The 26,220-nt window shown below is 42.5% G+C and overlaps 1 protein-coding gene across 1 annotated transcript in view; it reads left to right on the forward strand.

The window, feature by feature from the left end:
• The window catches only part of ENTHD1 (ENTH domain containing 1), a 101,939-nt gene that overhangs the window by 50,765 nt on the left and 24,954 nt on the right, over positions 1 to 26,220 (forward strand). Inside the window, 1 exon segment of the mRNA XM_003126009.6 lies at positions 2,276 to 2,396. Within this exon segment, the coding sequence (XP_003126057.4) occupies positions 2,276 to 2,396 (121 nt within the window).

Genomic DNA, 26,220 nt, shown 5'->3' on the forward strand with positions numbered 1-26,220 from the left:
AGCTGTCATGTAGGTTGTAGATGCGGCTCGGATCCCCTGTTGCTGTGGCTCTGGCGTAGGCTGGTGGCCACAGCTCCGATTAGACCCCTAGCCTGGGAACCTCCATATGCCGCGGGAGCGGCCCAAGAAATGGCAAAAAGACAAAAAAAAAAAAAAAAAAAAAAAAAAAAGCCAATCCCAAAAGGTTACATCCTGTGTGATTCCATTTATATAACATTCTTTAAATGTTAAAATTGCAGAAGTAAAGTCTAGATTAGTAGTTGTGTGGAGCAGTAGTTATGGTAATAAAAAGGCATCAGGAAGGAGCCTTATGGTGCTAGAAATGTTCTGTATTTTGACCATATCAATGTCAACATCCTGGATATGATATCGTACTATAATTTTGCAACATGTTACCTTTAGGGGAAACTGAGTAAAGGACATAGAGGATCTCTCTGTATTATTTCTTACAACTTAATGTGAACCTATAATGATTTCATAATAGTTGAATTATTAAAAGTGGAAAATCACTTGGAAAATGGTTTGACAGTTTCTAATAAAGTTAAAAGTAAAGCTATCCTGTGATCTAGCCACTCTAATCCTGTGTAAATATCCAGAAGTAGTGAGTACCTTTGTCCACAAAAAAGATATGTGTATAAGAATGTTGATAGTAGCTTTATTCATAATAGCCAAAATCTGGAAACAACCCAAATATCCATATGCAAGAGAATGGGTAAACAAACTGTCATATTTTTATAGTGGAATACTTCTTACCAAAAAAAAAAAAAACCCTTCTGATACACACAAAACATGGATTATGTTAGACAGTGGGCATGAGATACAAAAGAATACATAGTGTATGGTTACATTTATATGAAGTTCAGGAACAGACAAACACATTGATGGTGGCAGAGAGTAGAATACTGTTTACTGTTTGTTAGGGGAACAGTTATCAACTGGAAAGAAGCTTGAGGGAACTTTCTGGAGTGAAGGAAATGTTACATAGTATATACATAATATTAAAAGTTATTGACTTTACACTTAAGGTTTGCATTATCCTGTATGCTAATTATATCTCGATAAAATACTGAAAAAAAATTATCCCTCACCCATAGGGGAAAAGAAGACAAATCAACCAGTCCCACTGTATAGTTTTATTTGGATCTTTTTTCAGAAAAGCTGTAGAAAAACCTATTTCTGACTTGTTAAATTGAAAATCTGAACAGTTTATAGTTATTGATGACATTAAAGAGTTATTGGGAAGTTTATGGGTTAAAATAACTATTAATGTTAAAGAGTTCTTATAGCGATACATGTTGAAATAAGTGATCTATCTACATTTGCCTAAAAATAAAACAGTTGAGGAGGGATGGCAATACAAATGAAACAGGACTGGCTATGAGTTGCTTGTTGTTTAACCTGAGTGATTAGATTGATTATTGTTATTTTTTAACTCCATGATAAAAAGTTAAAATTCTAGATATGGATAAAAGATACACCAGGTAGATATATTATTGCCAATAAAACAGAATAATTAGTCTTTGAGATAGTATGTTCTAAGGGCACTCAAGGAGTGTTAGGGAAAGTTAAGGCCCCAAACAAAGTCTGCTGGTCTACACTAGATGTCTTTAGCAAGGAGTGAAAATTTTTTTTAATACTTGAAAGGTATATTTTGTTTCTTTTTGTTTATTTATTTTAACTGAAGTATAGTTGATTTACAATATTATGTGAATGTCTGATTTACAACATAGTGACTCAGTATTTTTACAGATATGCTCCATTAGAAGTAATTATAATGGCTGTAATTCCCTGTGCTGTGTAATATATCCTTGTTGCTTATCTATTTTATACATAGGAGTTTGTATCTCTTAATCCCATACTCCTAATTTGCCCCATCCCCCTTGCCTCTCTCCTTTGGTAACCACTAGTTTGTTTTCTATATCTGTGAGTCTGTTTCATAAACATTCATTTGTATTATTTTTTAGTCCACATGTAAGTGATATCATACAATATTTGTCTTTCTCTGTCTCACATTTCACCAAGCATCATATTATCTAGGTCCATTCATGCTGTTGCAAAGGGAGTGGGGATTCTTAAGAGCAGGAAAAAAAAACACCCTATATCAGTGGATACCCAAATGTATAGATATAAGCATGTGTGTGTTCTTACAATCAAAATGTATTTATGGTGATGTTAATACTTAGAGACACATTGCTTCTCCATAATTATTCATCTGTTGGAACAAATCGAAGCAGTGAGATTAATTTTTTTCCGCTTTCATGTGTTCTCTCGTAAGGACCTGATGTTATTTTGTGAGGATGATCCAAAGCCAGTTTTGCCAACAATTCCGGCTATTACCTCATCAACTGCATGGTTGTCAGAAGGGCAAACAGACGGTTGTAACCTCTGGGATGCAGGTAAATTAGTTAAAGAATAAAAAGTTTACTTGGAAACATGAGTAAGAAACACTGGGCAGGGGTTATTTTTCATCAGATTTTTTTTTATAGCAACAACGGCTTGAATTTAACTTTGATGAAGAGGGACGGGACTAGCATGGAGAAATGCAACCCGCACTGGATCCTATAACCTTGTTTCACTATTTGTTTCAGTATTTTTTTTCTCTGTTTTGCTTTTTAAAATTTATCATGGCTGTATTTCAAAAAGTGTTAACTACAAACCTCAAATCTTTCATAAATGGTTTTTTAAAAAGCAGAAAAATTCATTTTAGTTCCTTTTCTTGTTTGTATTAATCTTCTCTTTGATGAAGAGTTTAAATCATGATATTTTTCAGAAGCAAGCACTAGATGAAAATGTGAAAAGGCCTGATGCATGGTATCCCACAAGTTGTTTAATCATCTCTTGAATAATTAACATTGGAGAAAAGCACAGTATAAATCACACTCTCAAATTCCTACTGGGCTACTCAAGGCTACTCAAGATCTGATTGATCCATTGTCAAGCCACTCCATCCTGTCTATTCTCCGTGAACTCTCAATTTCCAGTACATTCTTCCTCTTGATTTTCTCAGAGAATAGGATGAAAGATCTGCCAAGAAGAGAACAAAACATTCTTAGTAGCTTTTATCCCCTCATATGCCTTTGCCTTTATGTTCATCCGGGCATCCTTTCCCTTTTCGAAGAGTGGGCTCCTTATGTTCTGAGTTTCACCTTCTCCCTCATCTGTGGACTATGCACCTCGATTTCCCCCTTCTATTGAGCCCAACAATGGGCTCATAATTCCAAAATATTGAAACTGCAGTTTATTAGTATAGATTTATTTTACAAGTTCACATGTATATAGTTTTCTTACAAAGCCAGTTGTAAAAATGATGAGAATATTTTAATAGACACGAGAACAAGAAATTGTGGGTTATAGTGATATTTGTAATACAAGGATGGCATTATTTACATGAATAATTGGTTATAAGTGGTTATAGTTTTTTAGACAGCTTACTTTCTCAGAATATGCTTTATGTAAACACATCCAGATCCAGAAACTTGAGAGAAGAACAGTAAGGAAAATGTTTTTGTATTCTAATATCCCCCTAACATTTCCACCCCCAATGTGTTTTTTCAGGGCTGTACCCAAAGCATATGGAGGCTCCCAGGCTAGGGGTCGAATCGGAGCTGTAGCCGCCAGGCTGTGCCACAGCCACGGCAATGCCAGAGCTGTGCTGCATCTTCAACCTGCACTGAAGCTCACTGCAACACTGAATCCTTAACCCACTGAGCGAGGCCAGGCATCGAACCTGTGTCCTCATGGATGCTGGTCAGATTTGTTTCCGCTGAGCCACAATGGGAACTCCCCCCAATACTTTTTTGATAGACTTTATTTTTTAGAGCAGTCTTAGGTTCAAAATTGAGAAGAAGATACCGAGATTTCCCCATAAACCCTTTGTTCCCCAACAAGCACAGCTTCCTTCACTGTCAGTATCCCATACCAGAGAGGTACATTCGTTGCAGTCAGTCACTCTACAGTGACGCCTTTTTATCACCTGAAGACCGTGCTTTTCGCTGGGGTTCACTCTTGGTGGTGTACAGTCTATGGGTATTGACAAACCTCTAAGGACATGCAGCCACCATTAGCATGTCGTCCAGAGTATTCCTCTGCCCCAAGAATCCTCTGTGCTCTGCCTTCTCATTCCTCCCTCTCTAACCCCTGGAAACTGCTGGTACTCTGTCTTCAGAGTTTTGCCTTTACTAGAAAGTCATATATTTGGAATCATGCAGTGTGTAACCTTTTCAGATTGGCTGCTTCCACTTAGTAATGTGCATTTAAGGTTCCTCCATGTCTTTTCATGGCTTAACAGCTCGTTTCTTTTTAGTGCTGAATAGTATACCTGAGGCTATTTATCCATTCACCTACCGAAGAACATCCTGGTGCGTCCTCGTTTTGGCAGTTACAAGTAAAACTGCTGTAAATATCCCTGGACAAGTTTTTTGGTGACATGAGTTTCCCTCTGCCAACATTTTAATGCAAGTGAATTTGAGTATAAATGAGCATCAGAAGCAACTCTGGAGAGGAAAAAAGTCACAAAACCTGGCACTTGAGGGATGATTCCACCATATTATTTGGTTAGGACTCGTCTTAATTGGAGGAGCTTTTCCTATTTTTGAGTCTTCCTTTTCTCTAGTCTTTCCTTCCCATAATCTCAGAGATTTTTGCAAGATCTTAGCATTTCACTTTCTAGCTTAAAAACTTTCAATAGTTCTCCATGGCCAGTAAATCTGTTTGTTTTTTTAAATGTCATATAACACTTTTCATAGTCTGGTCCCAACCAACCCTTTTGGCCTCATCACCAATACTCACAATACTTTGTGCCATTCTATTCCTTATGTAGCTTTTTCTCCTTAGAATGTCTTTGTTCCAGTTACTTTGGCTGTGTAACACATTGCTCTAAAACTTTTGTGGCATAAAATAACCATTTATTCTGCTCTCGGATCCTCTGGGTCAGGAATTAGGACAGGGCACAGTAGGGATGACTTGTCTCTGTTCCATGACGTACGTCTGGGCCTTAGCCCGAGAGCACAAAGGCTGGGGCGAGAATCATCTGAAGGCTCATTCACCTGTGTGTCTGGTGGTTGACGCTTGCTGCATCTGCTGGGGGCCGCGGCTTCTCCACAGGAGTCCCTTTCTGTGGTCTCCACGAGGCTAGTTTGGGCTTCCTCATGGCATCGTGGCTGGGTTCCAGGTTAAACATCCTGTGAAAGAAAGGACCAGGCTTTTTGATACTTCCTCCCCCTTCAGTTTATCAAGGCAATGGAAAAGTCTTGCCAAAGTTCGAGGGGAAGGGACGTAGATGTCCTACAAGTGTTGACATCATAATGAAAGAAAAGCATATGGATGGAATGTGTATTAGTACAGTCATCGTTGGAATATACATTCTGACACAGTACTCCACCAAATAGTGAATTCTTTTTTTTTTTTTTGTCCTTTCTAGTGCTGCTTTCCACGGCATATGGAGGTTCCCAGGCTAGGGGGTCGAATTGGAGCTGTAGCCACCGGCCTACGCCAGAGCCACAGCAACTTGGGGATCTGAGCCGCGTCTGCAACCTACACCACAGCTCACGGCAACACCGGGTCCTTAACCCACTGAGCAAGGCCAGGGATCGGACCCGCAAGCTCATGGTTCCTAGTTGGATTTGTTAACCATTGCGCCACAACAGGAACTCCCAAATAGTGAATTCTTAACAAAATCCAATTCAAACAGCAAAGCCCAGCTCAGATGTCACTATTGCTATAAAATCTTCGTACAGAATAATTTCTCCTTTCAATGCAATGCATTCCCACAGGAATTTGCTCATACCTCCAATACAGAATTATTTTAAGTTTTATTATTTATATGTTATTGTTTTATTTATAAACATAATTATTTTATATGATTTTCATTTTTTCTAGTTCTGTGAAAAATATTATTGGTAATTTGATAGGTTTTGCATTGAATCTTTAGGTTGCCCTGGGTAGTTTGGTCATTTTAACAATGATTTTTTCTTCTTGTTAATTTTGTGAATTAGTTGATTTCCAAATATTTAAATAACCTTGAAACTCAATCTGGCAATGATATATTATCTTATATATGCATTGCTGGGTTTGATTTGCTAATGTTTTATTTAGGAGTTTCATGTCTATATTCTATGAGTGAAATTATCTAGGACTGTCTTTTCTCGTATTCTCTTTGTTATATTTTGACATCAAAATTTTGCTAGACTCATAAAAAGATTTGGAAAGTATTTGCTCTTTTTTTTTATTTTCCGGAATAGTTTTTGTAGGATTGTTTGTGAGTTGATGTGAAAATAGATAAGGTATTCTGTGGGTTCGCTGATGGTGCTGGCAGAAGGGCTGCAGGCAGGGAAGGCAGATCTGCACCCGGAATGTGTGTTCTCCTTATGAAGACAAAGTACTGCTCCCTTGGAATGGAGGGGTCTAATATAATCAACCTGACACCAGGTAATTGGTTGTTTTCCCTGGAAAATGGTGCCACACTAGGGATGGGCATTCAGCAGTTATGGTGGCTCGGTCACCCTGGTGAGAGAAAGCTCATGGTGTTGAGCCCATGCACGATCTCCTTCCCTGCCTGAGGAAAGAGGATGATTGACATCCATTAAACAGAGCAACTTGTCTGGTCTTGGAGAGCCTCTTCCGAGTGAGTGTCCTCTGGCAGGCGTTTAGGTGGGACATAGTGTACACATCCTGAGGGTTCATCCAGGTATTTCTTTGTCACCAGTCTTCCGGTCTTATTCTTTCCAAGTCCCTGATAGCACCCATCAGCCATGAATTGCATCTTGCCTTCTACATGAAGTGTGCATCTGTTTACAGTTCTGTCTGCTAGGAGGATTTTCCTACTGACTTTCAGGGCACTTCTGAGCGAGGCTATGATTTAGCAGTTAACCACTTCTGGCTAGTGCTGGCATAATTACAGATTCTTCTGTAAACCAGTCCTATGCTTTTCTCTCTTAACTGGCAATTCTCCATGGAGCTATAGGTGTAGGTCAAGGGGCAGGGGCAGTAAAAGAATGGGAGCAGGTTCCATGGAGTCTGAGCCGTGTGCTTGTATAGTTTGCATGGGCCTTCTGGCTTGGTCTGCTCTCATATATTCCCTTTTGATTTTGCAATAGAATGCTTCTGTGTATGCCCAAGTTTATGTTCTGTGGACCAGATAACACCCACTACGTGACGGGTGGTATAAGCACAAGAAGACATGGCTTTACTCCACAGCCCTAGAGACCAGCTTTGTGATTTTCCTACTGGGACTCGTGAGAGGCTCTGTTTAACAGCTTTTCTCTGCCTCAGGCACTTGCACTGGTTCTAGGTTATGTGGTCCAGATGTCAGGGCAGCTTATACAGTGACCTTGGCCTGTTGCAGAACCTTTTCTTGCTTTTATTCCCCCCCGCCCCCACGCCAAAAAAGGGCAGTAAATGGTCATGACAGCACACCCAGTGTGGTATACACTGTCTCCAGAGTTCAAAGATGCCCACATTACTGTGATTTTTCTCTTCGTGTTGGACAATGTGAGGGGCAACGACTTGTCTCTCACTTTAGAGGGGCTCTCCTGACATGCTCCAGACCCTTGAACACTCTGAAAACTGTGCAGCACTTGGACTTTCCCGGGTTTATCCCCCGCCTTCTGCAGCATGTAGCCTCAAGATGGTTTGTTACTTCCTGCTTAATAAAACCAGTTGGCATTGCAGCATCAATGTAATGGGCCGGTGTGGTGTTCTAAGGGATACTGAGAAAATCCAGGTCTGTCTGGTCTCTGTTGAAAGAGACTGTAGGCAAGACAGTAAAGGTATACTGTGTCCCTGCCACACAAAGGCTGGTTCCAATTATATTTATTAATGGAGACTTAAAAGAAATATTTCTAGGCCAATAACTGTACATTAGATGCCAGGGGCTGTGTTGATTTGCTTTAGTAAAGATACTGCAGCTGGAATTACAGCTGTGATTGGCATCACCGCCTGATTTTATTTGCAATAATCTATAGTCATTCTCCAGCATCCATCTGGCTTTTCAGAAAAACAAGAATCACCTCCCCCCACACAACTTTCAAGTCTTTGATAATGGCGCTGATCTCTGCAGTTTCCCCAGAAAGATTTTTGGGGGTCGAGGGAGTGTAATTCTAGGGGGTTCTACTTGGCTCTTCTAAACATAATAGCCCGAACTTCATGGGTTGTGGAACTAATGTGGGCATTCCGCCAGTCGCTAAGTGTATCTATTCCCACTGTACATTCTGAGACCATGGAAATAAGTAGAGAAAGGTCTGCGTTTTTACCGGATGGACCCATGTGAGTTGAGCCTAGGCTAAGGTTTCACATGTCACCTGATTGCCATAAATTGCTTCTCAGCAGAGGACAGTGGCGCTGTTGAATCTCCAGAGATTAGTGTCAGTTAAGAACCAGTGTCTAACAAGGCCAGGAAATGCTGTGTGTTTCCCTTTCCAAGGACAGTGTTTTTTGTAAATGGCTTCAGGTCCTCCAGGGAAGACTTAGGGGAGGATTAACTACGTGCACCTGGAGTGGCATTTCAGGATTTGTCCTCGAAAGGATCTGACCTTCCCCTCAACCAAGAGGTTCTGGCTCTGTAAACTGGCTTCAGTTTAGGAATTGGATAGGCTGCCGTGACTCCTCCCATGATGACAACGATTCGCTTTTCCATCTGTATATGTCAAGCAGCCCATAGGCACTGCCCACCTATTTTCTGTCGATCCTGATTCTTTAACCATTGCTCTACATCCCTGAAGGTAGAACAGCTGGTCTCATTGCCTCCCTGTGACTTATCATGGTTCTTGTGCCTAGCTTGTCCCTAAGAGTTAAGCACTACCATCTGGCTTTTACCGCCCCAGGATGGCACTATTCCCACTGGGATCAGGGACCCTGGTCCCACCGTGTCATCTGTGTGGTCCTCTCTAGCCCACAGATGACAACCACCACAAGCTCTTCAGAGGTGCTGGTGCCCCTGTCGCAATATGTTTTTTAGTGCATTGGTGCAGAGAGTGTAGCCTGGGGCGCTTAGAAGGTGGCTGAGCCTGTTGTACATAACAGGTCTGTTCCCACGGTCCCATTGCCTAGCGCCTTTAAGCTTCCTTTTACAACCTGTGCCATGAAAGTCCTTTTCTTCCAGAGGCCACTCCCGCGTCCTATACACAGGGTGTTCTCTCCCTTGCTGGCTCTCTCTGTTTCTCTTCTCAGGTCCTGCTGAAATTTACAGCCTAATTGACACCCCACCACCTCACTGACACTCCCTCCCCCTCTTCCCTGCTTTATGTTCTCTGTAACCCTTATCATTACCTGATGTGCCATATTCCTTATGTGTCTATTTGATTTAGTAAAAGCATCCTTTGTTGGGGGGAGGATTCCGCAGACCACCCACAGGTATCATAGTGAATCTACCATTCCTATAGCTCTGACTGTGAGTTCTGCTTCTTGTCACTTGTAGGTATATATGATGCTTTTCTTTTTTTTAATCTTTATTTATACATATATATTTTTTTCTACTGTACAGCATGGTGACCCAGTTACACTTACATGTATACATTCTTTTTTCTCACATTACATGTTCCATCATAGTATATGATGCTTTTCAAGCAGATTTTTGCATGTTGCTCACGAGTTGGGTGCGTTGCACTCATATCTTCCATTTCGAGGGCAGCTTCTGTACGCTTTCATCTTTCCCTGGAGTGTCTATCAGTCATCAGAGCGCTACAGAGTATGTTCTGAATTAGAGCACTGATTGCGGAAATTTGAGAGGTTATCAACATAGTAACTGTGTATTCTATGGTTGGTGAAGAAAGTCAATTAAACCCTTTCTTAAAACTTAGTTGTTCCCCCTTTTTTACTTCAAAAATATAGAAAAACATGATGCATGCCTGAAAAACAGACATAAATGACCATTAAAGATTTTGCTGAAATAAATAGAGCAAAGCCACAATCATTTGCAGAAGTCAATTACATAATTAAAAGACTAGAAGGCAAGTAAGTGCATTTAAAGATATCACCTTTTATTTGTCAAGCAGTGGCCAACATTTTTCATCATTGTGATAATTAAAAGAGACACTAACTTTTGAATTATTTATGAAATTTTGGTCAAGAAGCCATTCCACCTAAATCTCCTTCTGCATTACTAATGACTGTGTGTGTATTATAAGAATATCATATAATCCCCTCTGACATTTCAAATTGGAAGAATTAGCTTAATCCAAACTAAGACGACAGGTTCTTCATCAAGTGACTATGACCTCTCGGGTATCTAAGTCCCAATTTGACTTTCTGAGTGAAGCAAATGGCTGTCACTTCCCAAGAATGAGTAAATTATTCATCCTACAGCTATTTACTGAATACCTACTGTGTACCAGGCACTGTGCTAACTGTTAGATATCCACTGATGGAGAGATCCCTGGCATCATGTAGCTTGCAGTCTAGTGGTCTAATCAGACAGATGAGCTAAGTGTTAGGGTGTGGAGAGGACAGGGAAGCACACAGAGGGCACCTGCTTGGGTGTCAGGTGTCAGGTGTCAGGGGAGGTTTTCTAGAGAATGTGAAGGATAGGTAATGATAAAACAGTATTTGTATTGTGTGTGCAGGGTATATTTTTAAGCTTTTTTGTTTTGTTTTGTTTTTTTAGGGCCACACCCACAGCATCTGGAAGTTCCCAGGCTAGGGGTTGAATTTGAGCTGCAGCCGCCGGCCTACACCACAGCCACAGCCACAGCAATGCCAGATCTGAGCCACATCTCAGACCTACCCCATGGCTCACGGCAACGCCAGAGCCTTAACCCACTGGGCTAGGCCAGGGATTGAACCTGTGTCCTCATGGATACTAGTCAGGTTTGTTATTGCTGAGCCACAACAGGAGCTCTGTATTTTTAAGCATTTTAATTCATATAATCTTCAAAACAATTTATGAGATAGATGAAGAAAATCCACACAGAATTTTAAATACCTTGCCCAAGGTCCCAGGGTTAGGACATGAATGGGTTTGGAATTACTAATCTTCTACAAGAGACCTCATGGAGCGCCACAGCCTCTCCCGCCATCTGAGTTCACAGCGAGAGGTCAGCAGTTGGTCACCAGAGCATGATTGTGCCCGCACCTTGATCTCAGACTTCAGCCTCCATAACTGTGACAAAGAAATTTCTGTGGTCTCTAAGCTGCCTGTGGTATTTTGTTACAGCAGCTCTAAGGGACTGAATCAGGCAGGCATGCCCCATCACCTAATAAGCCAGGTGGACGAGTTTCAATTGTGTCTGAAGAACAATGGGGAGCCTTTGAAGTGTTTTAAGCAAGAGCAAGATCCAGGCAGCTCCCGCTCTAGGAAGGTGACTGTGGATACAGCGTAAAGAAAGGATTGGAGAAGGGCAGGTCAGGAAGAACGGTCAGGGGTCACACAGAACTAGAGACTCAGAACATTTCTAAGATGCAACTCTGAGGAGTTCCCGTTGTGGCTGAGCAGATTAAGGACCTGACATTGTCTCTGTGAGGTTTCGGGTTTGATCCATGGCCTTGCTCAATGGGCTAAGAATCCAGCGTTGCCAGAAGCTGCACCATAGGTCTCAGATGCAGCTAGGATCTGGTGTTGCCATGGCCATGGATGGCATAGGCTGCAGCTGCAGCTCCAATTCAACCCCTGACCTGGGAACTTTCATGTGCCACAGGAGTGGTCTTTAAAAAAAAAAAAAAAAAGCAAGAAAGAAAGCAGGGGGGAAAAGAAAAAACTGATTGCAGTGGCTCAGTTTGATGTGGAAGCTCAGGTTTGATTCCCAGCCCAAGGCAGTGGGTTAAAGGATCCAGCATTGCCACAGCTGTGGCGTAGGTTGCAGCTGCAACTTAGATTCAGTCCTTGGCCCAGGAACTTCTATATGCTTTAAGTTTAGCCATTAAAAAAAAAAAAAAAAAAAAAAAGGCCGCTCTGATCAGACCTCTGAGAAGCTCCTCTTAGGATAAAGCCTAACACTTTGGCACAGCAGGTAAGCACCTTCTGCATTGGGCCCTACTTTCCTCTCCAGCTAACCTTTCACCTCCATCCTCCTCCATCACATGCAGTGGTCCAGCCATGGACCCTGAACTACTTGGCGTAAATGCCATGTTCTCTCACACTTTGTGTGTGTTCCTTCCTCTGTTCTCCATTTGAATCCTTAGGGTTCAGCAAAGATGTCACTTTTCCCAGGAGGCCTTTCCTGACACACTGAAAGCAGGGGTTACTGCCCCTCCCCGGGGCCCTCACGACACTCTGCTCCAGATCTGGCGCTGAGTCTACTGTGTTGTCATTGCCCATTACTTCCCCCGTCTTCAGACTCACTAGTCTATGATTGATTTGAGACAGGGTCTGTGTCTTGTTCATCGTTATGTTCTCTGCCTCTAATCCAGTATTTTGCACACAGTAAGTGCTCCACTAAATATCTGTTAGCTAAATAGGTATCGTTTGAAATGCCCCTAAATTGAATACACTTGTTCTCACGTGGCTGTGTCTGTATTTTTTGCATTTACTTTGAAAGTGCCTTCAGAGAAGATTCATCACAATTTTTTAAAAGAAGAGCAGCTTGAACAGCATAACGAGTGTTCTTCAAGTTCACCGATGAGGTTCACCACAACAGAATTGCCTTTTGAAATTTTGTGGAATTTTCCTCATCCCTAATTGACTCTTGATTGTTATATTAGCTAAAAAGAGTCTGTTTAAAGGAGGAAATGCTCAAAACGCAGTTTAAAATAACGTTCAAGGATCTATAGAGGGAATGGGGGGGGATTGGTTTTGGTGTTGATGTCAGATATTATTTATTTAGTTTTTCCTTTCATGTCATTTCAAATCTGGTCTGAACCAGGATCTGCCTCTGGTGTGACAAGAGCCCAGAGACGACCCCTCTCCCCCGGTTTTTAGATATTGTCACTCAGGGTGCTGGGGTTTAGAAGAAGGAACACCTAGAGGGCAGAGAGCTGAGGGGCTGTCTTCGCGGTGAAGAGAGGTGGGGGCCATCAGAGAGGGAAGAGCCCTCAAAGTTGTCTTACTCGTGTTTGAGTCACTGGCACGTTTTCAAGCCATGACCTCAAGTGTGCCAAAAGGAGTAGCCGTGGGGTTTTTTGTTTGCTTTTGGAATTCAGGATAATCTTAAATTTCCTGGTGGCAGAAAGTGGCTGACTGAAATGCCCTACTCCCAGACCCTCTACTTGTATTTCTATTCAACTGCTTCCATCCTGTTCTGCTGGTGTGAGGTGAAGAGGGGCAGGGGAACTCCAGAATGTTGCTCACTTCTCCAGACGCAGTGCTAAAAGAGTGGCTAGCCAATAGTAGGTGCTCAAGAAACACTTGTTGGATAGATGAATGATAGGTCCTTCCCTGGACAGGTTCAGGATATAAGATTTCCATCACCAGTATCTAACTCTTGCTTCTTCTGTTTATCTCCACTCGCAGAGGGTCTTTAGTCTGAGGTAGATGCTTGGAGGGTGGAGGGAAAAGTAGCCAAACTAGTATTCTTCCCAGATTCCTCCTGTTAGAAGTTAATCTGGCTTTTGTTTGTTTTCAGTTTAAGTCTTTCATCTCTGGACCCACCATGAAACTTCCTCCTGAGCAACGGCAGCTTCATATTTCAGTGACTGTGCTTGGGGAAGAACCCTGGGGACACAGCAGGAGTGGGAGTTGTGAGAGGGAGACTGTGTCTGTTAACACTTCACTCATCATCCTTTCACCCTGGGTTCTCAGCTTCTAGCACAATGCGCAGTACACAGTAGGCTCTCCATGCATCTTTATTGAACCCGATACTGGGTGAGCCAGAATTGGTAAGATATTGCAGCTGCAGTAAAGTGATGGTGGGAGTCTTAACCAGAGTTAGGGGCGTCAGAGAAAGCCTCTGGGAAGAAATGATAGGATTTAAGATGAGGAGGAAGAAGCCTGGAAAGGAATATTCCAAGCAGAGGGAACAGCACGTTCAAGGGCTAGTGGCAGGGGAGAAACTGGTTAGTTTGCGCCTCGAATTTCGAGGAGGCCAGTGAGGCTGGCATGTAGCAGATGAGAGGAGGCTGGGGTGAAAGGCGGTCAGAGGACGGTGGGCAGAAGCCATGACACGCAGGACCGTGTGAGCCATGGGGAGTTTTGGCCGAACTCTGGGTACCAGGAGAACATCTGAAGCAGAACATCGGTATCATCTGCTTTATGTTTACTTAAATATAAACCCAGGGGGAATGAGTTATGGCGGGAAGCAGAAGCAGAAGGACCAGTGGTGAGGCTCTGTAGACTGTCCAGGTGAGCGTGGCTGAGAGCGGAGGCAGTGGCTTTGGAGAAGAGTGGGCAGATTAGGGATGTGGAGTCCATCCCTCAGGATCTCCTGATGCTGGCTGTCAGAGTGAGGAAAAGGATAGAAACAAAGATGATTCCTAGCTTTCTGCCTTTGGAAAGTGAACATGCGATGGGCCATCTACTGAGAAGGGAAAGAAGGGAGAGAGAACAGGTTTGGGGGCTGTATTAAGAGCTGTACTGGGGGAGTTCCCGTCGTGGCCTGGCAGAAACGAATCCGACCAGGAATCCTGAGGTTGCAGGTTCGATCCCTGGCCTCACTCATTGGGTTAAGGATCTGGCGTTGCCGTAAGCTGTGGTGTAGATCACAGACGTGGCTCAGATCTGGCATTGCTGTGGCTGTGGCATGGGCCAGTGGCTACAGCTGTGATTAGACCCCTAGCCTGGGAACCTCCGTATGCTGCAGGTGCGGCCCTAAAAGGCCAAAAAGCCGAAAAAAAAAAAAAAAAAAACTGTACTGGGGACATTACAGTTGAGGTGCCTATGAAATAACCATTTAAAGTTTCGCATTTATTCTGGAACACTGAACATCAGTACTCTAAAATAACTAAATTGGGACTGCGACGATTTTTTTGTATTTCTTTAATCAGTTTCTCCCTTCTTGAGACATCTAATTAAAGATTCTAACTGTGCTTTCTGGATGGTAGTTATATGTCTGCTGTACGTTTAAGAGATCTGAGAATTTTATTACTATTTTTAAAAGCATAACAAACCTTGAATGTAGGTCATCATCAAGCATGCCCAACCCCTTAATAAAATTCAGAGAGAAATCTAATAGTTAATCTTTTCGCCCTTCTTGTTGATCACAGTCCAGCATGTCCAGCATGTTCATTTCCCTGAAGTTAACAGTTTTAACAAAATAAGTAGTGGTACTTGATTTTTTCCCTCTTCGTGTCACTATCTTCCATAAACAGGGTCTGGATGCTTGAGAGGACTGGGTGAGGTTGACAGTGAAATGACCTAGTTTCTGATAGGTTGATTAGACGCTTGCAAATGTTCTCTTTTCCTTTTTAAAGATTTGTGTGTGTGTGTGTGCACACATGCAAAATATGATAGACTATTATACCGCAAAGGTGCTCTGAAAGTGCTTTGGAGTCTGCAGCAGGTGTTTCTTTTGGATCAGCATGCATTGTGGCCTTGAGACAAGATAAGCAAGGGGCTCCAGCAGCTACAAATCGTGATAGCTCAGTTGTGGCTCATGCCAAGGTCAAAGGTTTTGAATAAATAGAAATTTTAAAAGTATTTTGCTTCCTGGAGTTATTTGATTCAATTAAATTAGAGAAGAAAAACCCAGAGAGGAGTGCTTGATATTTTGATAATGATAGTTACCTATAAGCTTGGGAAAGGCTTAATAATTCAGAAATATTCAATCGCTAAATTTTGACAGTTCTGTGATAATCATATTTTAACTGCCACCCTTACCCCTCCTGTGTGGGCCCTTGTCATCTGTCGCCTGCTTTGTTAGAATACCTTTGTCAGCGATCTCTTTGCCTAAATCTCATTCCTGTCTATCTGCCACATAATCTCCACAGTGATCTGTATAACACACAAATCCTCAAAACAGCTTTTGATGCCTTTTCGTTATCTACAGCGTAAAACTGTACTCCTGTCTTTTCATTTTCAACAGTGTGGTGAACTCCACACTCTGAAGGTGCTCCTGCAACTAAAAATCAAACAATTCCTCTAGACTAAAAGATACCTTTTAATGCGTTCCTGGGCTCATGGGAGCTAAAGGAAATTTCTAAGGGCAGAACCAAGACCAAATAAACCCCAGAACTGAAACCTGATTAGAGCAGGGAGCTAAGAGTTTAAAGGAATCAAGGCAGTTTTCCCTGAAAGCAAAAGCTAACATCCGCGTCCACAATGAGAAATCTAAGGCTGAGCCTGGGCAGCAGAGGAAACGGAGCCTCAGATGCCTGTGTTAAGTGGAGGGGGCGAAAGTGGCTCTAGATCTGTGGGCCCAGCTCCTTTTTGGTGGAAAGGAGGCCCACTCGAGACCCCAGGACACTTACAGATTAACCGCTGCCAAACGTGACATCACAATTGGTGATCACCAAAACCACAAGGGAATAAGCCCACATGAGTCGTGAACAGCAGATTTAGCTTCTAAGGGTTTCAGAGATGAGCTATTATTAGCTGCAGAATATTAAACAGCTGAGTGTGAAATGTTAAGAAAAAAAGATGAAATCAATAAGGGACAGATGACAAGACGGATTTGAAAAATAACCAGATAAAACTTTCTGAAACAGGATTGTTTCAAAGTAAAAACTTTGAGGATGAGGTTGAGGATGGATTAAACAATAGGGCAGATAAAACTGAGTTGAGAATTACTGAATTGGAATGTGAAATTCCCCAGAATGCAGCACAGCAGCCAAGAAGATGGATAAAAATTAAAGAAAACTTGAGACGCAAATGTTAGACACTCTAACTGGCTATAGTTTAGTATAGCCAGTTAGAGTCCCAGAGGTAGTGCATATATATACAGAAAAGGAGGCAATATTTAATAAGATGGTGGGAGATAATTTTTCCAAAACTGATAAAAGACATGAATCCAAAGATACAGGAAGCACAATGTATACCAAATAGGATAAATGACTTTAAAAAATGGCAAGCTTTCATGTCATAGTGAACCTGTAGAACACCAAAGAAAGAAAGAAAGGCGGATTATTTATGAAGGAACAATGAAACTGACTTCTCAACAGCAACATTAGGAGCCAGAAGACAGGGAATGAGATCTTCTCTGTTCTCCGAGAAAATATCTGTCCACCTGAAGCATGTGATCATTTAAGAACAAGAGTGAAATAAAGGCCTTTTCACAAGAAGACATTTCAAATAAAAACTGAGTTTACCGCACTGACCCTCAGTAAAGGAACTTGTAAACATATATTTTAGGAAGAAGGAAATGATTCCAGAAAGGAGCTCTGAGGTGTAAGAAGGAATGGTGAGCAAGAAGTTAGCAAACGAGTATGTCCTTGAAGGTCAGTCAAAACAAATGTAGTTTTTAAAAAATAATTGTAGCATTTAATTTGTGGTATTAGGAGAAAACCTGAAGTGCGACGTGTGACAGCCACATGTAACCGAGGCGAAGGGCAAGTTAGAGTTGCAGGGCTCTAAAGTCTCCGAGGAGTAATTCGGGAGGAGGGTTAATGTATTGACCTCGGGCTCTGCGGGCTACATGGGTGTATGAGGATGTTAAAATGGACTCTGTCTGACTCTTTTTTGCATTGGGAGCTAATAATAAAATAGATACCAGATATCAAATCTGTATGTAGAGATTTTTGAAGGAAATGGATGAAAACCTGCTCTGTGACTCTTGAGCCCCACCCTCACCGTGCACGCACACACGTACACATGCACACACGCACGGGTTTGGAACGTTATAAGGGACAGTAAGACGGAAGAGGAAGAATCTGCTGAAGAAATGTCTCGGGAGGGAGCTATTGCCATGCGGTGAGTCTCCACACGGCCTCCCTCTGGGGAGCAGGGAGCAGCCTGCTACTTGCTAACCCCACGCCCAGTGAGAGAGGCTTCGAAATACATTCCCTGGAACCAAAGGACCAGTGCCCGACTCATACCTAGAATTATAGTCAGGGTCTGACTCGGGCCTGCAGAGAGAGGAGCTGACCAGTAGCTTTGGTAGCAAAGCCGCAGAGGCCTGGTGAATTGGTTTGGGCCTGTGTCCCCTGGTCGACCAGAGCAGAGGCTGCCCAGATGTGAGTCATGCAGGACGGAGAGCCGACGTGATCATCTTGGGCGCTGTCAGTAGGGCTGCCTGGACGCCAGAAAGACCTCAGCAGGAGGCTAGAGGCCTGGGAGGACAGCCCCACAGCCAGCCAGCTGGGATAGAGACGCATCCAGCCCAAACCTTCGAGCCGTCCTGGGCTCATTTCTGTCTCTCATACCCAACCTACCTTCCCACACATCCAGAATCAGGGCATCTCCATTGCTTGTCCTGCTCCTGCCCGTTGCTGCCACTGCGGGTTATTGCAGTGAGTGGCGGGCTATTGCAGTGAATGGCAGGCTTGTGCAGTGAGTGGCAGGTTATTTCAGTGGCGGGTTCTTGCAGTGGTGAGTTCTTGGAGTGAGTGGTGGGTTATCGCAGTGGCGGGCTATTGCAGTGAGTGGTGGGTTATTGCAGTGGCAGGTTCTTGCAGTGAGTGGTGGGTTATTGCAGTGGCGGGTTATTGCAGAGGTTTCCTAGCCCAGGGCCCTGCTCCTCCCTTCCTGCCATAGTCTTTCCTCACATAAAAGCCAAGGGGATTTGATAAAAAGGAAGTCATACTGTATCATTCCCTTGCTTAAGAGCCCTCCAGGGACTTCCCATCTCCCAGGGCCACCTCTAATCTGCCTTCCTCTTCTCCCCACTGCCCCGCCACCCCCTGCCATGCCCACCCTGCATGGCCGCTTCAGAGCCCGTGGGGCTCCTGAGGCCCATCAGCCAAGCACCCTCCTGCCTCTGCCAGCGATGCTTCCCTCCGACTGGAACACTCTGCCCTCCACTAATTCACATGGTTTTCTCTCTGCTCCTTCAGTTTGGAGTTTTCTGCTCAAATGTCACCTTACAAACAAGAGAGGCCTGTCCCCCACCGGCCTGCGCATCCCTGACACTCCTGTACCCCTAACGACTTCATTGTCCACCACAGACTTCGCCACCATCCAACTTGCTGCATACACTTGATGGCCCATGTCTTCTCCCTGCACTGTAATGTGAGTGTCAAGAGGACAAAGACTTGGTGTTTTGTTCCCTGTTGTATTTTTAGTACCTAGAATAGCGTGTGACACATTGCCTAATAAGTATCTTCCAAACGAATGAAGATATGAACTAAAGGATGCAGAGGAAGGAAAGACCAATCAATCTTAAATGCCAGAGAGGTCCTGTGACAGAAGGACTGAAAAATGTCCATTGGATTCAGCAATTAAGAGGTCAGCGCCGGCCTCCCTGCGGGGCAGCCCCAGGTGAAAGGCAGGAGTGGAAGCCAGATGATAGTGTTTTGAGGAGTCGAATAGGAAAGAAGGAAGTGAATTGGGGGGGGAATCATTTTTCAGTGCGTTTGGGTGAGGGGAGAAAGATTAAACAACCACCAGAGGGGTCCAGAGAAGAAATATTTAAAATAGAAGAGACTGGGTAGCTCTGAGCAGAGAGGAGAAAACTAATACAAAAGAAATTGAAGACAGAAAGAGTGGAAGTGACTTGTGTGGGTGTCTCAGTGACACCGGTGGCAGGACAGGCCAGCGTCAGGGCTGAGGGAGGGTGAAAGGCCGGGTTGTGGATGCAGTTCAGCAGGTGCAGAAGGGTGGGAGGCCCCAGCGGATCAGTTTAGTCTCTCTTGGTGAATAAGGGAGATTGTCTTCTAAAAGTGAGAGAGAGGAGCTCCCTGGCAGCCTCGCAGTTAAGGACTAGGCGTTGTGTCTGCTGTGGCGCAGGTTTGATCCTTGGCCCAAAATCTTCTGCATGCCGTGGGTATAGCCAAATTAATTAGTTAACTAATTAATTAATTAAAGTGAGATTGAGAAGGTCAAGTTGACAGACGTGCTTGCAGAGAGCAGTGACAGCTTGAATTTGTCTTTGAGGGAAACGGGAGAGCCGAGGACAAGCAGAAGGGTTTGCGGGTGCTCCTGAGAACCTTGAGACCGTAGGACCATAGATTGTGACTTTCCTCAGCAGTGGTCTGTGACCTGGGAGAGGAGAGGAGCAGGGGATTCTAATGCTCGTCAGACCGAAGGTGCTAGACTGAAAGCCAGAGCAGTTGCAGAGGGGAGGCAGCAGGGACATGGTTGGAATTAGCGGGACGGGACCTGGATGGGCCACCTTCAGGAGCAGTGTAGTTAGGGGCTCCTCAAGGTGCACTCACATTCACCCCATGAGAGAGCCAGTGTTTGGCTACCTGCCACACAGGGGACGTGGATGGCCGTCTTAGCCAGAGAAGCAACCACACACCCAACAGGTGTGTGACCACAGCAGGGCCCGATGAGGAAGAGACAGACACTTGTCCCTTATCCCCCTCCTCTGTTCTAACACCTGAGAAGAGCTGAACTTGGAGGAGGGGACTTTGACCCCTAAGCTGCTTTGTTCCATAAGTTGACCTCCAGAAGGGAAAGAAAAGTAAGAGAGGCAGTGCGCCCAGGAGGGACCCTCTTCCACGGAGTGAAGAATGACCGGCACGTCACGGGGCAGGTCGTCAGAGAGCGGAAGGAGAGTTGGAACTCTGATTAGATGGTATTTATTTATTTAACTTTGGCCACATCTGCTGCATGCAGAAGTTCCAGGGCCAGGGATTGAACCCGCACCACAACAAGGACAATGCCAAAGCTAGGCCACCAGAGAACTCCTAGATGGTATTTAGAGCTTCTCACATCCTTATTTTCTTTCTCCTTGATCTCCGTGCTGTATTTTTAAGATTTTTTTTTTGTACTCGTCTTCCATTTCCCAATTTTCTCTTCAACTGGAGTTAATCTGCTGCTTAAATCAACCAGTTATATTTAAGATTGCAGTTATTTTATTTTTTCATTTTTAGAAGTCTACTTGGATCTTTGTCAGATCTACTTGGTTTTATTTTTATAATCTCTGATTTCTTGCTCATGTTTTCAAGCTCTTATTTCTTTAAACAAATTAAATATATTTGAGGCTATTTTATCTTCTGTGTTTTGTAATTCCAGTGAATTAACAATGTCTAAAGGCCTTGCTGTTCTAATTCTGCTGGCTTTTGTATTTTGGGGCATGGTGCATAGTGCATGATCCATCCTTAATATATTTGTTGCATAAATGAATGAATGAATGAAAATATGTGGAAGATGCCAGAATAAAAAGAGCAAATGAAACATTAATAGATAAATTACAATATAGTACTGTAAGTCATTTATTAAAATATAAGCTATGGGTGAAATAAGGCAAGGGCTTAAGAGGTACAAACTTCAAATTATAAAATAAATAAGCCTTGGGGATGTAATATACAGCATAAGGAATATGATCAATAATATTGTAATAACTTTACGTGGGACAGATGGTTACTGGACTTGTCATAGTGATCATTGTATAATGTATGCAAAGGTCAAATCACTATGGATATACACCTGAAATTCACGTAATACTGTACATCAATTATATTTCAATTAAAAATGTATTTATGGGAGTTTCTATCATGGCTCAGCAATTAACGAACCTGACTAGGATCCATGAGGATGCAAGTTCGATCCCTGGCCTCGCTCAGTGGGTTAGAGATCAGACATTACCGTAAGCTGTGGTGTAGGTCTCAGATGTGGCTTGGATATGGCATTGCTGTGGCTCTGGTGGCAGCTGTAGCTCTGATTCGACCCCACGCCTGGGAATTTCCATATGCTGCACCTGTGGCCCTAAAAAGCAGATAAATAAATAATAAAAAATAAAAATGTATTTATAGTCAGAGAGCTATAAGAACAAGGACCATCCCCCCTCTCTCTGGGGGAAGAGCTATGGTACCTGTCATCTTAGGTATCCAGTGAGATGTTTTCCAAAGGGCCATATACAGTAGTGCAGTTGTAATAGGTGAGGGCGTGTGTGTTCATTTTGAGTAAAGAGCACTCAGGCTTCATGAGAAATACCACTTCATTTGAATTCACAGTTGAAATGGTCCTTAAGGTTTGTTGCAGTATGGCAGACTTAGACATGGTATTTACTCAGTGTTGAAATAAAAAGGGTTCTTGGTGGTCTGTACATCTGATGGGGAAAGTGTTTGAGAATTGTAGCTCCTCTCATCCTCCTCTTTCCACAGCACACAGTTCTCAGATACAAGAACCACTGGGCACGAAGGACACACATCACACTTGTGGCCTGTAAATACAGAAATCTCCGGGGGAATGGAGAGTTCCGGTGTGTTCCGGGTTCCCGTCTGCTCCCAGTCAGGGCTGTGGCGGGCACTGCCTTGTAATGTCGCTTCTTCAGGCCGTCCCGTAGTCACAGTACCCAGTAAGTGTATTCATTTACTGTGTACCGGGTACCATTTCAAACATTTTGTATATTTAAATTCGTGTCAGAATTAAACCTTTGACCCAATTTATTTTATTAAAAAAAATTTTTTTTTTGTCTTTTAGGGCTACACCTGCGGTATATGGAGGTTCCCAGGCTAGGGGTGGCATCAGAGCTACAGCCACCGACCTACACCATAGCCACATTAAAGCCAGATCCAAGCTGCATCTGTGACCTACACCACAACTCCTGGCAACGCTGGATCCTTAACCCACTGAGCAAGGCCAGGGATCAAACCTGCATCCTCATGAATACCAGTCAGATTCGTTTTCACTGAGCCACGACGGGAACTCCCTGACCCAGTTTAGCTTGATATTTTACTCTCCAAGAGACTGTGGGGTTTACTATCACTATAAGGATCGGTCAGAGGGTCACAGACTTCTGGCACCTGCCCCTCTCAGTCAGCCTGGATATGCTCTGTGATGTGTGGAGACCTCAGCCTGCCAGAGACCGGGTCCACTTAAACTCTAGCCTAAAAGACAGAAAACACTGCCGTAGGTAATGACCACCAGCCTCCCGAAGACACTTCCAGCTTCAGTTTTGATACACTGTTTCTTCTTCTACTGAGGAAAACTATTATTTTTATTATTAGTAAAATCATAACTATGGTATAAAATTTAATAGTGAAAGTTCTGTACCTATTTTACAATCTGTTCATTATGATCCTCTTTCAAGGCCTGAAAGTCTTCAGCTGTCCCACTCGAAGATTTTCAAAGAAAAGCACCTTTAAAATGTCCGTATCTCCATTTTTCTATGAGAAGCTAAACCATTTTCTCAAATTTATATCAAAAGAAGTAGTAAATATATTTGGCATAATCCATAGCTGTATTTTCCAAATATGTTTTCTTATTTTAATATTTGGTTGTAGCATACACTACAGTTAAGCATAATGATGAGTGGTTAAAAAAATTTTTCAAAACCTGCAACTGTGTGTATACACACATACGTATATGTACACGCACTTAACCCAGATCCTAGGGAGATTATAGCTATTCTAACTTATTACAGCTATTTGGGGTTTTATGTATATACTGTAAGGCAAATATATTGAGTCTCATGTCAAACGTTATTTAAGTTTCACATTCATTTCCATTTTATATTAATGGCTTATCTACTTTAAACCAATATATTAATGAGTAATTCATTCATCCCTCTGTTAATAATTTATAACTGTGGCCTCTTAGCAAAATGGCCTTATCTTCAGATTCTATTTCCTTTGATGAATGTAATTACTAAAGTAGAAGCTCTTTGGGTTACATGATTTTAAACTATAGAAAGACGTATTTTGGCATCCATCTTTTGTCATGCTTGCCAGCTCTCTGCTTTGTAGCTGTAATTGGATACCGTGTATCAGACTGACAAGAGAATTGATCAAAGCAATAGCTCTGTTGGAATATAACACTTATTATCAGATTCACAATATAATAGAATATAGAATAATTTGCAATGATTATAGTACCTGAAACAAGGCAGAGGAATTACTGAAAAATGGAAAAGAGTTACCAGTATGGGTATGTTTCTATCTGTAAGCAAATTCTCTCAACCCAGAAGTTTTGTTTCAGAAATGATTGCATCATCATCTCCAAACAGTAGAGCCATTTCCCCTTTGTCCTTAGGCTCAAAGCTTGGAGGTGTGGTATTGGTTTTTTTTTTTTTTTTTCCTTGCTTCAGGCATTTTGGTAATAGTGTTATTTAAATTTACTGTCTGTTGCCTTCCAAAGAGAATAAGTGTCTTCTTAAAGATAACCATCAAGAATATCCAAACCAGCTTTAATACAACTGACATTTCAAGGTCCTGCTTTGCATTAGTCAAGTGTGTTAGCAGGTGTAAAGCTCGTACAATAATGAAGCTGTGCAGTCTCATAACTTAACACTGGGCTTCCCATCCAGGAGTCTGCTGGGAAGATACTTGAGAACAAAGCTTTTTGACATTCAGGTTTAAATTGAAAGAAAATGAGAAACCAGATAAAGCAAGCCAACCAGATTAATTCACTCTGCATTCCTCTCTGCCTTTTCACTGGAATTCAGAGAAATTCTTGCTCTGAGAAAGTTGGAAAGCCCTCACGAAACAATCCCTCTAGTGTTTACAGAGTATCCATGTATGTGCTGTGGGTTCAAACATAAAGAAACAAATTTGTTGCTGTTCTCCATCAAATCCCTGCAAGTTCTCAGGGGCTTCAGAAAAGTTTCCATAAATGGTGTCCATTCTTTATATGAACTAGGAAAAAAATAAACTACCCCAAACCCCTTCCTAGGAGAATACAAACAGGCACGCATACGTAGGCCAACTCCCCCTTGCACAAGGCCCTGCATTGAAGGCAGCCCCAGGGACAAATGGACTGATCCCAAGGTCAACTCCAGTCACTTCCCAGTTATGCACCATGAAAACAACTACTAGTAAAGAAGTGTGTGGTGAGTGATTCCACCACACTATATTCCTTCTCATATCCCCCTAATAAAAAGAGCAGGGATTTAGAATTCGGGAATCTGGGGTTCTAGTCCTACCTCTGCCCTTTAATCACTGTGTGATCTTGGCAAAGTCACTTGATCTCTGGGAGTCTCAGGTTCTGGTGTATATCGAGAAGGGACTGACTCAAAACATCCTTTAAGACTTCTCTTGTCCTACAGTCAAATTCCTTTTAAGATAATCCAGATAATGATTGCTTGAACAAACATTTATCAAGTGACTGTTAGGTATTCTGGTCACTTTAAACGGGTTGAATGAGTCGAACAAGATATGTGCCCTGAGGGGGGTGTGCAGCCTCCCAGGGGTGACAGAGCTGTAACCAAGAAGTTATGACAAGTCATCAGCAACAGATTTGCTTACTATTCAGAGCTTAGTGCCCACCACATACCAATACTTAATATTTGTCAAATGAATGAGTCGTAGTTGAAATAGTGAAATAAGTGAAAATAAGAATATTCACATTATATTATGCAAAAGCAAAGCAAAGCGAAAATGAATTCATTTTAACTTGGAGGATGTAGAAAAGATTTCACAAAGGAGGTGGTATTTGAAATGAGTTTAGAGGAGTGAAAGTGATGGCGACAGCATCTAAGAGTGTGAGGCGTGTGGCGATATATACACACCTGGTAGCAACTCACACAATTCCTGTCCTGGGATGCTCTTTTGGGAGCTCATATGAATCAGTCTTCTTTTTCCCTCTCTCGGTTTTCTTTCTTTTCACACCCAACTTCAGATGAACCTACCTGAGAGCAAGCCCTAACACTGAGTGTTGATAACAGCGTGCATCCAGATATTTGGACCATGGTTCATAATCAGTAGATATTTCTATATCAGACCCACCTTAAGTTTTAAATCCTTTCCAGCCCTTCAAGTCCCTGTATTTGTAATAATTTATTATTTGTCTGTTATATTTCAGGGACTTCCTTATATTCTAGGTACTTGGTTGATATTAATGAATAAAAATGGACAGAGAACCCCAACCTGATGGAACCTACATTTTAGTAGTCATACAACTGCTCTGGAAAATCACTTCTTTTATCCTGCAAGAAATTTATTAAAATTAGGTTGCTGTCTAAGATAGTGATTTTCTTTCATGGGTCTTGTATAGACACTGGGCTAAGAGACATGTTTCATTGGGGGGAGGGAGGCTTTTTTGTAGCTGGGAGTTCTGTAAGGATAGACCAGTATGATGTGGCATATTTTCTCTAGTTTATCTTATAAAAGATGAAAGTTTGAAGGTGCTAAAAATATAGTGGTTTCAGAGACAGATAAGTAGGTGAAGGGAGAAATATTTAAAGACAAGTTATTTGAAGCTTCCCTTGCCTTGGCTTCAGTGAGGAAGAAAGAAAGAAGACAACCACCAAGTGACTAGCACATCAGTCATTGCTTGGGTGTACTTTAAAGAGGCAGGATGGAAGCAGAGAGAAAAAGTAGAGAAGACTAAGAGAGGTCTGTTATGCCATTAAAAAATCCACTTGTTAAAAATGCAGTAAA

This window comes from Sus scrofa, chromosome 5 (assembly GCF_000003025.6).
Source record: "Sus scrofa isolate TJ Tabasco breed Duroc chromosome 5, Sscrofa11.1, whole genome shotgun sequence".
NCBI lineage: Eukaryota > Metazoa > Chordata > Mammalia > Artiodactyla > Suidae > Sus > Sus scrofa.